At 45.8% G+C, this 14,100-nt stretch overlaps 1 protein-coding gene across 5 annotated transcripts in view; it reads right to left on the reverse strand.

Annotated features, from left to right (window-relative positions):
- The window catches only part of ksr2 (kinase suppressor of ras 2), a 68,296-nt gene that overhangs the window by 20,757 nt on the left and 33,439 nt on the right, over positions 1-14,100 (reverse strand). The window contains exons 7-13 of one of the 5 annotated variants that reach the window (XM_061671315.1): positions 8,721-8,790; positions 5,286-5,369; positions 3,458-3,543; positions 2,260-2,280; positions 1,919-2,025; positions 864-1,032; positions 749-790 (exon numbers count right to left, since the gene is read on the reverse strand). In XM_061671315.1, coding sequence (XP_061527299.1) covers positions 749-790; positions 864-1,032; positions 1,919-2,025; positions 2,260-2,280; positions 3,458-3,543; positions 5,286-5,369; positions 8,721-8,790 — 579 coding nt within the window. Of the gene's footprint in view, positions 1-748; positions 791-863; positions 1,033-1,918; positions 2,059-2,259; positions 2,281-3,457; positions 3,544-5,285; positions 5,370-8,720; positions 8,791-14,100 lie in introns of all 5 variants that reach the window. The other 4 variants (XM_061671314.1, XM_061671317.1, XM_061671316.1 and 1 more) reach the window with 4 other exon arrangements.

Genomic DNA, 14,100 nt, shown 5'->3' on the forward strand with positions numbered 1-14,100 from the left:
GATGTGGTCGGGACATGGGAGAAAGTTCTAGAAAGTCAACCATTAGGGCAGCCCTCCACCAGTCGGGGCTTTAAGGCGGAGTGGCCCGACGGAAGCCTCTCCTCAGTGCAAGACGTATGAAAGCCTGCATGGAGTTTGCTAAAAAACACACGAAGGACTCCAAGATGGTGAGTAATAAGATTCTCTGGTCTGATAAGACCAAGACAGAACTTTTTGGCCTTAATTCTAAGCGGAGAAAACCAGGTACTGCTCATCACCTGTCCAATACGGTCCCAACAGTGAAGCACGGTGGTGGCGGCAGCATCATGCTGTGGGGGGACGGACAGGCAGCTGCACGGACAGGAGCGCCGGTTGCAATCGAGTGAAAAGATGGATGCGGCCAAGTACGGGGATATCCGGGACGAAAACCTTCTCCGGAGGGCTCGGGGCCTCAGACTGGGACGAAGGTTCGCCTTCCAACAAGACAACGACCCGAAGCACGCAGCTAAAGACGGTTGAAAGTTTTCTCAATATCAAAGTCAATTTACAGATTTGAACAAACCATCAGCGCAACCTTCTACGAACCCAACGCACGTTTTATTTCAACATCCAAAACGATTTTGTCTTTATTTAACTTTATGCGCACGTGTTTTGTCAACATCAAAGATGAACTCGAAGACAATTTATAGTCGTCGATGGACTAGACATACACGTGTTTTGTTGATTAATTCCATTTCCGTGACAGTCGAGCAAATCAAAGGCGCCTTACCTGGAAATATGAACCGCTGCTTGTATTTGAAGTAACTGGCCGCTGCGGAGAGACAGACAACTGCGGTCACGACTTCATTTTTGATTGGGTTTTCTCGCGATTTCGTGTCGCCAACCGGTCAGGTTGAAGTGCTTCTGTTGCCGCGCCGACTGCGGCGAGGGGTGCAGCGGCGAGGGCGGCGTGGCGCTGCTGGGCGGCGGCGGGGCAGGAGACGACGGCGTGGACGAGGTGGTGGACGACGGGTTGCTGCTGGAGTCCGGCTGGTACGGCGCCGCGATGTGATCCTGGACACGCAAAGGGCCTTCAACGCTTTTGGAAACATCCAGGACACCGACGGACGTGTTTTTGTAAAAGTCCTTAATGAACGTGCATGCTAAACATTGAATTCAGAGTTTTTCTCCAAATCAAAACACAATTTTGACTCTTCAACAAACCAAGCATGCATCTTTTACAAACAACACAATTTAGTGTCTTCAATGAACATAACGTTCATGCAAAAACAATGTCGTCTTTCAAGACCCCAACTTACGTGTTGTCGTAAAACTCAACCGTGCTGTTTTTCCTCAATGAACCTCGTGCATTTGTATGACGAAGATTTAAGACAATTTATTCTCCAATGGCGCTTAATTTACGCTTCTAAATTTATTATATAAATTTACGAAGTCTAAATCGTCGCCAAAGACTTCGTTCTCAAAGACCCTGACTTATGCGTTTTCATAAAAACTGACCTCAAGTCTGCCCCCAATGAACTTCATGCACGTGTTTAATCCATCAAAACCTTGATTTCACCAGAAAGTACAAACCCATTGAGACGGAGGTCTCTTTTTCAAGGGTGATCTGATCTTTGACTAACATTCAAAAAGAATTTGTTATCAATGAGCGCAAGCTGCAAGGAGACAAAATCAGACTGTTCATTTGAAACAGGAGTACAATTGATCACAGATGTATAAGCGGTTCAGAAAGGGGATGGATGGATGTTATTTACAGATTAAAAAAAAGAGAAGCGGTCCTAAAACGGAACCCTGTAGGACCCCCTTTCCTAATAAACATTTAAGATGATTCAGTCTCCATTGGCTCCAAATAACCTGTTTTCGTAAACGTGAAAGACATTTTCGAGGCGTATTCATTCAAAGAAGCAAACAAGATCGCTTTGGTTTTTTGGGCTCTCACCTTGTTGATTTTGTTGGTTTTGGGCAGAGTCTGACTGATGTGCAGGTCGCTGTACCTGAGCGGGTTGTTGATGTCACACGGCACCGACTCGGTCCGCACCAGACGAGCTACTGCGAGCAACCAAGAAGAAGAAAATAATCCTCATAATAATGGGAATACCAGAGCGGTGTGGGTGTTGAGAATGAAACAAAAGGCTCCTAATGGCTTTCCGTAAATGAGGGTAAATCCTCCTTTCATCGAGCCTTCTGCCTCCAATGTGAACATTCATTATCGCACTGGAATGAAAGCACCCTCCCTGGGAAATTGGCTTCAGGCAGATATTAATTAGCGTTTTGTTTTACCTTGAGTCATTCCTTGGTGGTCTTTTTGGGAGAAAGAGAGAGAGAGAAAAAAAAAGACAAAATGATGGAGTTTTCTTCAAAGGATTTGATGGATGTGTTGAGCGACGGGCCGTTTAATTAATAAGCAACTCATTAAGCAGATACAATTAACTCTCTAAACCCCACAAAAATCGGAGATGTGTTTTTTTTAGGTGGGTAGATGATAATTACGTGAGATTTAAAAACCGCTGATTGATTACCCAGAAGTGGAGCTAATGTCCCATTTACATAACATCGTTGTCCGTTAAAAAGCACGTATCTCCGGATTTGACCATAAAACGATCGGGTCTGGGATAAAAATAGCAATAAGGGGGAAAAACAAACGTAAAATTTGGAGATACCGTACATGCTTCAATTAGGTTTGGGTTAGCTAGGTAAGGTAGCTTAGCTTCCATGCTAACGTTAACGGTTAAAATCAAATGGTCAATCATCCAATCGATGACTTGTAACAGAAAAGCAGGCATCTCCGAATATTATTTGGTTCGATCGAAAAAACACTCTTTTTTTCGTGGTTGGGTTGTACGCCTGCTTTCTTTTTATCGGACCGTGAAGATAGAATGTGCGAAAAGAATGCTGAAATGGGAAATCATCATTTTGAAAAGACAACTGAATGACCTGTAAAACTAATAGAAAAGCACATATATCCAAATAGTGTAATGTTGTTTTGATCTAAAATCAACTTTCTTTCTTGTTCCGGTTATACAATAGAATTTTTTTAAACTAAAAAAAAAAAAACACGTGCTTTTTTTTATTGGATAGCGATGAGAGGAAGATAGTTTCAGTTTTTGCTCAAACGGTAAATAATAATGTCATGTAAATAGACAATGTAATGTTAATAGAAAAGCACATTTCTCAAAATATCGGGGGAAAACAATTTCCGTGTTTCAATTGTGTAAAAAAAAAAAAAAAAAAAATATGAAAAAAGAAAATCACTAAAATAGGAGATCAATGTTTTTTTTGGATTGGACAGCGGCGACAGCGTTTGGGGGAGATACTTAAAAATGACAAGAAAATGGTAAATGATCATTTTTAAAAGACAGACAGATGACCTGCAGCTCTCATAGAAAAGCATCTCCAAGTTTTCCAATTTGATTTCATCCCCACAAAAGACAAAAAAACCAGACTAAGAGACTAAGAAGAAAGAATGTTTTTGTTTGACCTTTGAGGGATTCTCGGCCGCCTCGCTGGATGATGAGCAGATGGCAGGGCGGAGCTTCTTTGGTGCATTTGTTGTGGCACTTCAGCCTAAACGATTCAACTCAATTACGTTCAACGTACGATAGAATAGCAGTGAAAATAATAGATTGCTCTCCCAACGGGAAATTCCGCTTTGACAGCAGCGGAGTGGATGCAAAACGGAACATGAAGAACAAATTCCTGCAAATGTTGACGTCGACACAAAGTCGTACGCGAACAGCAAGATTATAGCGGAACCTCGCTTTTCGTCTGTCCTAGTTTTCGTACGATTCGGTTCCCGACGATTCTTGCCCCGGTTTTCGTACACGTCAGTCATTCCTTTCACAGAATGGATGCATTTCCGAAGTTGCGTCTTAACAGACGGCGAGAGGCTTGCGTGACACATCCTGTCCAAAGTCAGCCTTTCCCAATACTTTCAATGGGCCCATAGTTATTCGAATGGGGTGCTTTTCCATTGAATTTGAATTGAATTCATTATTTCAAACGGGCGAAAAAGTAACTGAAAAACTACAAAACAAACAAAAAATAAAGTTACATGACAGATATCCGAAAAGGAGTCAGAAGAAGTACAAGTACTTACTCCTGCGCCTATCTGTACGTGCTTATAATAATCCTTCGAATCTTGTACTTTGAGGGCCTAATTTTGACAGGCTGTGTTCCGCCGAGGTTGCCCCGACTTGTCCGAGTGTTGCCGAGCAGACCGGCAGGCTTGTGAGTTGTGAAACACGCCTTGCCGTCCGTCTGTTGAAGTCTTTTGAGTACACAATACGACAACGTTACAATTTGATTAAGAAGGCAAGAAAAATGATTCGTAACAAAGTATGGAAATGCTCCCTCTCGCCCCTCCTCCTGCCTTTCGCCCTCCATGACGAGTCTTCAATAAAGGTAAAAGCTCATGACGCATTTGTGTTTATTTGACACTGTTTTGGAATGTAATGCTATAGTTACCCTCGACAAAATGTATTCTTTGTTCATGTTTTTAGGTGTCTCAAATGGATTCATTGGAATGACATTATTTCCTATGAATAATATTAATTTGGATTTCGTACGAGTCGTTTTTTTTGTCCGAACCGGGTCCCGCCGTATGTCTTTTTTTCACTTGTTTTTGCAAATAAATGTTCTAAATGACACGATTGGTTTGGGGAATTTGGGAGACACAGTATGTTTATCGAATAAAACAAATGTGTCAATAGAAAACAGTGCGAGTGATCATTTAGTGGCGCTCTCTCGATTTGTTTCCGAGGCTGCGGCAACGATTGTCAAAGTGCGGTACGCTGGCTCCCGCTAGTGGGCCGCAAAAGAATTACTGAATTAAATACAACTAAAGTTGACTTCATTAAAAACATGAACTAAATGGAACAAATCGTCATCCGCTGCAGTACTTTTTTTTTAGCTTTTTTTTTGTCTTCCATGTCGAGTCCATTTTTGCCCTTTTTCAAGTAGAGTCATTTTTTTAAGGACAGCTCCGTTGTATTTATCTTTTAAGTACAGGACAATACATTTGCTTTTAAACGTTTGTTTGAGTAACATTTTTCACAGGCAGTAGGTTCTTAAAAAAATAAAAATCCGTTTCCGGCATCCACTATTGCTGCGGAAACGATGCAAAGTTCTCCATTGGTAGCATTTTTCTTTTCCTATCTTTAAGCGCAGTGTTAATTTTCAAACTGTGTACAACATGACTGTAAAAAAAACACTTTTCGTTCATTCTGTTGTCTGTTTTGAGGAGGTACTTGGTGTAAAACGTTTTCTCTTATCGTGTCATCGACAACAGCAACGGCCGGGATACGTACTTGCAGTTTTTACATTTGAGTCCAAAGAGCATTCCCTTCCCGCACACGATGCACGTCTGCGACATCCAGTACTTGGTGGAAAATCTGCACGACAACAGCAAGACCAGAGGATGTCGATGAAGACGCGCGCGCGACACGGACGGGAAGAAGAGCGGTGCTGACATTTGGGAGCGCCGGCCGCCTCTCAATCTGGGCGACCTTTTCACCGGGACGCTGCCGATCAAGTGTTCGCCTCCGTCCCGCCGAGTTGGAGGACGGACACATTTTTCACCACGAGAATTTCACGTTTCAATTGGCATTGCAAAGGGCTTGCGACCTTTCCGGTAAATATCCACGGGACGTTAAGATGGGGAAATTGGAAAATATTCCAAATTGTAAACGTTCATTGAGAAATTACAGAAATGAATTGAAATTCGCGGGAATTAACTTGGAATTGATGGTCTTTTTTTTTTTTTTCTTTTTTTTTTGCACAAAAATTTCTGATTTGAATTGGGGTTCAAAAGAATTTCTGGTCATTTTTTCCAGCCCCAAATTTCTGATTTCATTTGGGCTGCGATTGGCTGGCGACCAGTTCGGGGTGCACCCCGCCTCTCGCCCGCGAGCCTCGTGAGGAGAAGCGCGACGGAAAATTTCATTTCGGGTTGCAAAGGGGTGGAAAATCCTTCCATCCATTTTGCGTAACGCTTCCCCTCATTCGGGTTGTCCAGCTGACGTCGGCCATATAGACAAACAACCATTCACACCTATGTGCAATTGAGAGGCTTCAATGAACCTCGCACGCATGTTTTTGGGATGTGGGAGGAAACCGGAGGGCCCGGAGAAAAGCCACGCGGGCACGGCGAGAACATGCAAATTCCACACAGGTCAGGCCGGATTTGAACCCGCAACCTCACAGCTGTAAGGTAGATGTGCTAAGCGGTCGTCCACCGTGACGCGGGGTGGAAAATTTCCAGTACATTTCTGAAACGTTTACAGTAAATATCCACAGGAAGTTAAGGGAGGAATTTTGGAATGATTCAAACTTGCAAACTTTGAACTGGGAATTGGGGGTCATTTTTGCGCAACATTTTCAGATTTGAATTGGCGTTGGGAATGGGTGTCAAATATTCCAAAAGCTAAGACAGGTCTCGTGACAAGGACAAACACGAAGAGCTTTAATGAACAAGAATTTTTTTCCATGCTCTCTGTGACTTTGATTCGGATCAAGTCAAATCAGAGCTGGCGTAGAATTTGCTCGAGAATATTTTTGTGATTGTCTTGATGAACTCATCAACAAACAAACTCCTTACAACAACAACAAAAATCAACGTCAAGTGTAACTTAAATAAAGCTGTTCTGAAAGAGCAACAAATCATGATACGGTCAAGCTCAACCGAGTCAGCTCCCTGCTTGCGGAATCGACAAATCAAATAACATCGCTGATAAATGCTCAGTGGCTTCAGTCAGCACTTTAGTTTGTTCTATTTTGCACCACTGCAGAAGAAATGTTCTGTCTCACCTGGTCTTTTACCTGGTTAAGTAAAGGTTCATTCAAACGTACATCCCCAATTCCAATGAAGTTGGGACGTTGTGTTAAACCTAAATAAAAACAGAATACAAATATGATTTGCAATTCTTATTGAATTGAATACACTACAAAGACAAGATATTTCATGTTCAAACTGATCTACTTGATTGTTTTTAGCAAATAATCAACAATGTCCGTGACCTTCGATCCCTCAGGCGGCACTGCATCAAAAACCGACATCAATGTGGAAAGGATATCACCGCGTGGGCTCAGGAACACTTCAGAATACCAATATCAGTCAATTCAGTTGGGCGCTACATCCGTAAGTGCAACTTGAAACTCTACTATGCAAAGCAAAAGCCATTTATCAACAACACTCAGAAACGCCGCCGGCTTCTCTGCGCCCGAGCTCATCTAAGACGGACCGACGCAAAGCGGAAAAGTGTTCCGTGGTCCGACGAGTCCGCATTTCAAATTGTTTTTGGAAATGGTGGCCGTCGTGCCCTCCGGGCCAAAGAGGAAAAGGACCATCCGGGCTGTTATGGACGCAAAGTTCAAAAGCCAGCATCTGCGATGGTATGGGGCTGTGTTAGTGCCAATGGCATGGGTCACTTACACATCTGTGAAGGCACCATTCATGCTGAAAGGTACATACAGGTTTTGGAGAAACATATGCTGCCATCCAAGCGAGGTCTTTTTCATGGACTTATTTCAGCAAGACAATGCCAAACCACATTCTGCAGGTGTTACAACAGCGTGGCTTCGTAGTCAAACAGTGCGGGTACTAGACTGGCCTGCCTGCAGTCCAGACCTGTCTCCCGTTGAAAATGCGCGGCGCATTATGAAGCGTAAAATACGACAACGGAGACCCCGGACTGTTGCGACCCTCCCGAACCGCAGGATGTTGTCGAGCGGCCGTTCGTTCTCTCGGGCTCTTCCCGGCCAATATCCACACGGTACACGGCCGTTCCTTCTGGAGAAGCGCCGCGACAACGCAATTGGCTGAACCGGCCTGCGGATCCGTCAGCGCGCGTGCGTGCGTGACGTTTCACGTGACTCGTGGATATTTACTGTGTATTATTGAGAAATACTTTTACCACCGTTGCAGATTTTTGTATGTGCGTGACATTTAGTAACTAAACGCTTGCCTTCTATAATTACGTCTCAGGGGGGCGTGATTGAGCTTGTCACACCTTTTTTTTTTTTTTTTTTTTATAAACTTGCCAAGGAGCTGAAACTGCGTCTGAGTATTTATTGCGGGAATAAGCCCTTTTCCTCATTTGATGCACACAAAATTTGCTGCTACTTTTGTATTTTTGCCCCTGATTGTATAAGGTGATGTTTTGTACATGCACGCATCTTCATAGTGGTCTCACACTCTCTGGAGACAGCACATCATGGAGCGCGGAGGTTTATCACAAGTCTTAATTGTTGGTTGTCCCGCATTGTCCATTGGAAGATAATAATCATTGGCATTATTATAGCACGCGGCACGGTGGCCGACCGGTTAGAGCGTCAGCCTCGCAGTTCTGAGGACCCGGGTTCGATCCCCGGCCCCGCCTGTGTGGAGTTTGCATGTTCTCCCCGTGCCTGCGTGGGTTTTCTCCGGGCGCTCCGCTTTCCTCCCGCATCCCAAAAACATGCATTCGTTGGAGACTCTAAATTGCCCGTAGGTGTGCATGTGACTGTGAGTGCGAACGGTTGTTTGTTTGTTTGTATGTGCCCTGCGATTGGGTGGCAACCGGTTCAGGGCGGACCCCGCCTCCTGCCCGAGGACAGCCGGGATAGGCTCCGGAAAACGGATGGATGGATTATTATAGCAGGCTGAGAAATGTCAGAACTTACAGTCTCCGCTCTGTTACTGTTACATTTTGCGGAGGTCGCCCGAACGAAAGAGTTACTTCCGCAAGAGGGCCGCTCGCGCTTACCTGTGTTTGATGGAGTTCCCCAGATCTCGTCGGGGGATCTGCGGGGACCAGCGAGGCACTGACAGAGTGTCTGCGGACAAAAACATAACCGAACTTAACATACGCACGCAGATTAGCAAAACATTCAAACGCTTCCCTGGCGTCTTCGCAAAATCAAATCGGCCAAGCAGAAGTCCGCTCAGCAACTGCTTCAAATGTACACAGTCGGATTTGTTTTCATTGGACCGCCTCAGAGGCGGAGATAAGCAATAATGATCGCAAATATAGAAATATCCCTTTTAGAGGTGCAACAATGACTCAATCAACAACTAATCCATTAGCAAATGAATCGACAACTATTTTGATAATCGATTGAAATCGTACAAATCTTCGAAATTTCCGCCTGTCGTCCTTCATGTTTGCAGGCTGATTGATTATCTTTGTGTTTTTTTCAAAATGAGACCTTTGCAATCATCTGCCTTTATCGTGAAAGAACAACGATCGACATTTTTGCCGATTTTCGGACGCATGTCACGGACCAAATCAGGAACACGATCATCATCATTTTATGTTTGTGCATTTTCTGTACCGTCAATTTGAAATGTTTTTTTAATCAAAGGATGGAAATTAAAACATCCTTTTTATCCGATTTATCGATGAATTGAAAAAAAATAGTGGGCAGATGAATCAATTATTCAAATAACCATGAGTTCCTGATCTTGAAAGAACCACATCGGTTTTGGTTTCTCCGACCTCGGACGGTTTTAACGGCGCAGGGCCGCTGTCGATTTGTCTTTTTAAAACGATAGCGACAATGACGACAAAGGACGGCTGCTCCTCGTCAAATCGCAGCCTGAGACGCTGACTCGCTGACAGCTAATCTCATCCCGTAACCCCCCCGACCTCCGACCGCCCCCTCTTCCTGCCGCCTCGTCCCCGAGGGGCTGCCGTCCTCTCTCGGCACTCCGATGCGCGTCTCAATTACACTCAATCAAGACGATAACTCGATCCAGAGCTGGGGGGGGGGGCATGATGGGATGTCACTCAGCACTGTTTAGCATCTTCTTGGTGAGTGTGCGCGTGGCCGGGGGGGGTCATGGCCTCGATTACGGTGGTGCCTTGACTTAACGGTTGCATCGGGTCCAACTCGTCAAAAGTTACATACTGTGGCTTTAAGTTTCAATGGCAAAAAAGAAAACAAAAAAAAACATTCATTCATTTTTGTTACAACTGACAATAATAATAATCAATAAGCGCGCCCCAAAACACACAGAAAATGTGCTATTTTTGGTCAACTCTTCCAAAAGATTTTGCCCGACTGTTTCCAAATTCAAATTCCGAAGGTCAGATGTTGACCAAACGCCGGACTTTGCGGTGTGAAATTTGGTGGGCGGGTCTATTTTGAGTAAACCCACAAAAAGTCTCAAGAAGCGGACATTTGAGGCTCATTTTGTCCATTTCGTCGACTCCTTCAAAGACGAGCTTGTTTTCTACCGTCCTCCTTTTTATTTCAACGTGAAATTTGGTACACGTCCATCGGGAGGAGACCGACAAAAAAGTCTCTCGAAGTCATGCCTGAAAAGAAACAGGAAGTCTGCCATTGAAAGAAGACATTTTGTTTGGCAGTTCCTATAATCGTGGCCTGACGGTGGCGCTATCAAGAAGAAGAAGAAGAATCATCTTTTACGGTCACGAACATGCACGCATGCGTTCTCTGCATTTAACCCATCGGGGTGAACACATACGCATGTTAGCGGAACACACCGGAGCAGGGGGCGGCCGAAGCGCCCGGGGAGCATTTCGGGGTATCGGCGTCTCGCTCGAGGACGCCGCAGCCGGGAGTCCGGGGGATGTCGGCGGACGGTCCGGCCGGGGTTTTTGAACCTCGGTCCCCCACGGTGGCGGGCGATGATCTTAACCGTTGGGCCACGGCTGACGGATGAAGTCCCAGATGCCAAATGCACCGCCACCCACGCTGCGTTTTTTTTTGTCTTCCTCTTCCCCTCGCAGCGTTTTGCCGTATATCGACACCGCCGCGTGTTTTCCAGCCGGCTGTACAAAAACAACAACATGTCGGCGCGGCTGCACAATGTTCTCAATTAGCGACATTTGCAGCAGGCGGCGAGGAGCCATCGAGATTTGGAGCCGACTATTGAGCGACGGAGCAAAAACAGCGCCTCGCTCTCGTTTATCTTCACCTGCGGCGGAAGACATCTTTGTAGTCCTTCCAACCAATTGTAGTCCTAGCAGTGCGAGTCCTCCGAAATGTGCCGCACTTCTGCCGAGAAAGTCGTACAACACTTCGGAATGTCGGCGTACCTCACAAGACTGCGACGTAGCGGGAAATAAAGCAATTACTCCGAGCGCTTGGCTTTTTCTTTGGCTTTTTGGGCAACACGACTAACTGTCTTTTACGTGCGACCAAATTTTGGGGGAAAATAAATGTGCCGCTAAAGTCTGTACTGTGTTAGAATGCCACCCGGTGGCCAAGCCGGGCACACCAGGAGGAGCAGCGCAATGAATAGAATTGCAGCATTAAATGATGATGCAAAAACAGTTTAATTCTTTACATTCTATTTAATTACATTATTACTCCATGTTTTTATGAATTACGATATTATAGTCCTGTTTTTCCTTATTAAAACACAAAAAGCCGCTGGAACCGATTTGTAGGATTTGCATTCCTTTCATTTGCGAAAGATAATCTGTTCCAGCCCCGCTAAAAAGCTACAAAAAATGTTGCTTTTGTTATTTTAGAAATAGAAAACAAAACTTTTGGCACACAACACAAAGCAAAATAATCGACCAAGCTGAGGCTTACAACGTAAAAAAACTCATTTGTCTTCGCGACATGAAATTTGGTACGCATGTCGATCGCAAAAAAAGACTCAAGGAGCCATGCCCCAAAACACACAGGAAGTCAGCCATTTTGTTTTGAAGCAAACATTTTAGGCTGCTTTCAAGATGTTTTGTCCCATGGCGAAAACATTTCAACCAAGTTTATGAGATTGACGAGTGAATTCCCCCAAAGTGGAGTTTTGGACATTGCATGTGGGCACCGAACGGCGACAATTTGTTAGGAGTCACACTCACGGGTTTTTTGTGTTTTTGTTTCAAGAATTCAGTCCCTGGGGCCCGTTTCGCTGAGCGACACGGAATTTGGTAGGCCTGGTAATCGTGAGTGGGCCCACCCAAAAAACGTCTGAAGAAGCCTTGGCCAAAAAGATTTTGCCTTGTGGCAGAAACTTTAGCCATAAATGGACATTGTTGTCCAATTCAGCCCGCGTGAAATGGTTTGGCCCAAAATTGGCCGACCGGTTAGAGCGTCAGCCTCGCAGTTCCGAGGACCCGGGTTCAATCCCCGGCCCCGCCCGTGTGGAGTTTGCGTGTTCTCCCCGTGCCTGCGTGGCTTTTCTCCGGGCACTCCGCTTTCCTCCCGCATCCCAAAGGCATGCATGAATTGGAGACTCTAAATTGCCCGTAGGTGTGAATGGTTGTGCCCTGCGATCGGCTGGCGACCGGTTCAGGGCGTACCCTGCCTCTCGCCCGAAGATAGGCGGGAGAAGCGGAGCGGAAAATGGATGGATGGATGGATGGATGTCCATCAGGAGTCGACCCACAAAAAGGTCTGGAGAGGTCCTGGTCAAAAAGACAAAGGGCGTCTGCCGTTTCGACGCGTCCCCATAATTCCCGAAAGCTGAATTTTCTCTCTCTCTCTCTCTCCCATCTTAAAGGGGCGGCATCCACTCGGTCAAAGGCGTTATTCTTTTTGCCGCTCGGTCATTCCTTCATTCAATTCTGTCGACTAACCTTCCCCGGGGGAGGTCGGATCGCGTTTCGTCCTCACGTTCGCCGCCGGCACGGAGCGACTTTATTCTTTGCCCCCCTCGACCCGCGTGGAAATTTAGCAGCCAATTCGTAGGCGGCGAGTCTCAACGGGACCCCCGCGCGGTCGGTCGCCGGCAGACGGCGCGACGCCGGGCGCTTCGGAGAGCGCGACGTCGCCGCCGCATCCGGACGTCGGGCCCGTTTATGTCGCAGCCCGACACATCTCACGCTGTCTCACTCCGGCACGTAAGCGAGCGCGTCGCCGTACGTCTACGAAAGCACAAAGGTGAAAGAGGAAAACGTCGCGGTGGTAAAAGATGAAACCGTCTCGGGAACTCTCTGTGTTTCTGCACATTTGGACTTTTCTTTCCGTACTTAAGTACATTTCAGAGTCTACTTTTTGACTTTTGACTTTTATTACAGCCAAAATCCATGTTTGCTTTTGGCCTCTTTTTGTACTTGAATCAGTACTCTTACCAAAGTCCTTTCACACAAGTATCTTTACTTGTACTTAAGTACAACGCGTCAGTACTTTTGCCACCTCTCATTTGCTCATTTTGACTTTGATCCATGGACTAATGTACATTTCAGAGTGTATTTTGTTACTTTAGCTTCAGTAAATGAGTGGAATCAACAGTTCTACTTGTTTAAGTATGATGTGTAGTTTACCATAAAGGTTTGAACTTCAGTACATGTTGAATCCAAAGTCTTTTTTGTTGTTTTTTTCTTTCCACGCGTATCTCTGCATGAGTACTTTTGCCACCCCCGCTTGCCATCGATTCATCAGGTGCGAGCGAGCGGGTTAGCGCCCGCGAGGCCACGTGACGCGCCTGAGGCGGCCGCCGCCCGTCTGCCGCCAAAAGCGCACCGAACACAATTGCCGGGATGAAATCGGTTATGGAGGCTGCAAAAAACGAAGGACGGCGGCGCGATAACGCTGACCGGGTTACTGTTTTATTTGATCCCTTTTATATCGTTTACGGGCTCAATCATCTTCTTGCCTCGGAAGACGTGACAGCGTCGGCGTTTACACAATATTTACACACGTGCATTAAGAACAAGGTTGTCGGAGAGTAAATTGTCTTTAACTTGCGCAATCTGTTTACTGAAGGCGAAAGGCCTCTTCACACTCCCGCGTTGTGTTCCACGGTCGCCGTTGTTGTCGCTTTGTTCCTCGTCACGGGAAGGCACGTAGAAACGGCTACCGGAAACGGACCACGAAATGCAGAGGAAACGTCCGAGCCGACGCCGGCCGTAGCGACACCCCCGACTCGGAGGAGAACTGCGGTCCATTTTCAAAACCGCGCGCGTGGGTTTACGCCCGAGTATAAAGGCAAACTGCGTGCAGAACAGCCGCAGTGACGTCCGCGCGAGTCTGAAGAAGCCTTAAACTGTCTTCGATGATGACAAAAAGGAATATGTTACATTCTCAGAAGACCAAAAACTAGTCTTTCTACTGTAGACCAGTGGTTCTTGACGGAACCCCGCCGGGTTCATGTGGCGTTCACGGAACTCAAGTCAACAATTCAAAAGAGGTCAATATTTGATTGTCTGTGGAGATTCTCAGTCACCC

This window comes from Phycodurus eques, chromosome 3 (genome assembly GCF_024500275.1).
Source record: "Phycodurus eques isolate BA_2022a chromosome 3, UOR_Pequ_1.1, whole genome shotgun sequence".
In the NCBI taxonomy this organism is placed as follows: domain Eukaryota; kingdom Metazoa; phylum Chordata; class Actinopteri; order Syngnathiformes; family Syngnathidae; genus Phycodurus; species Phycodurus eques.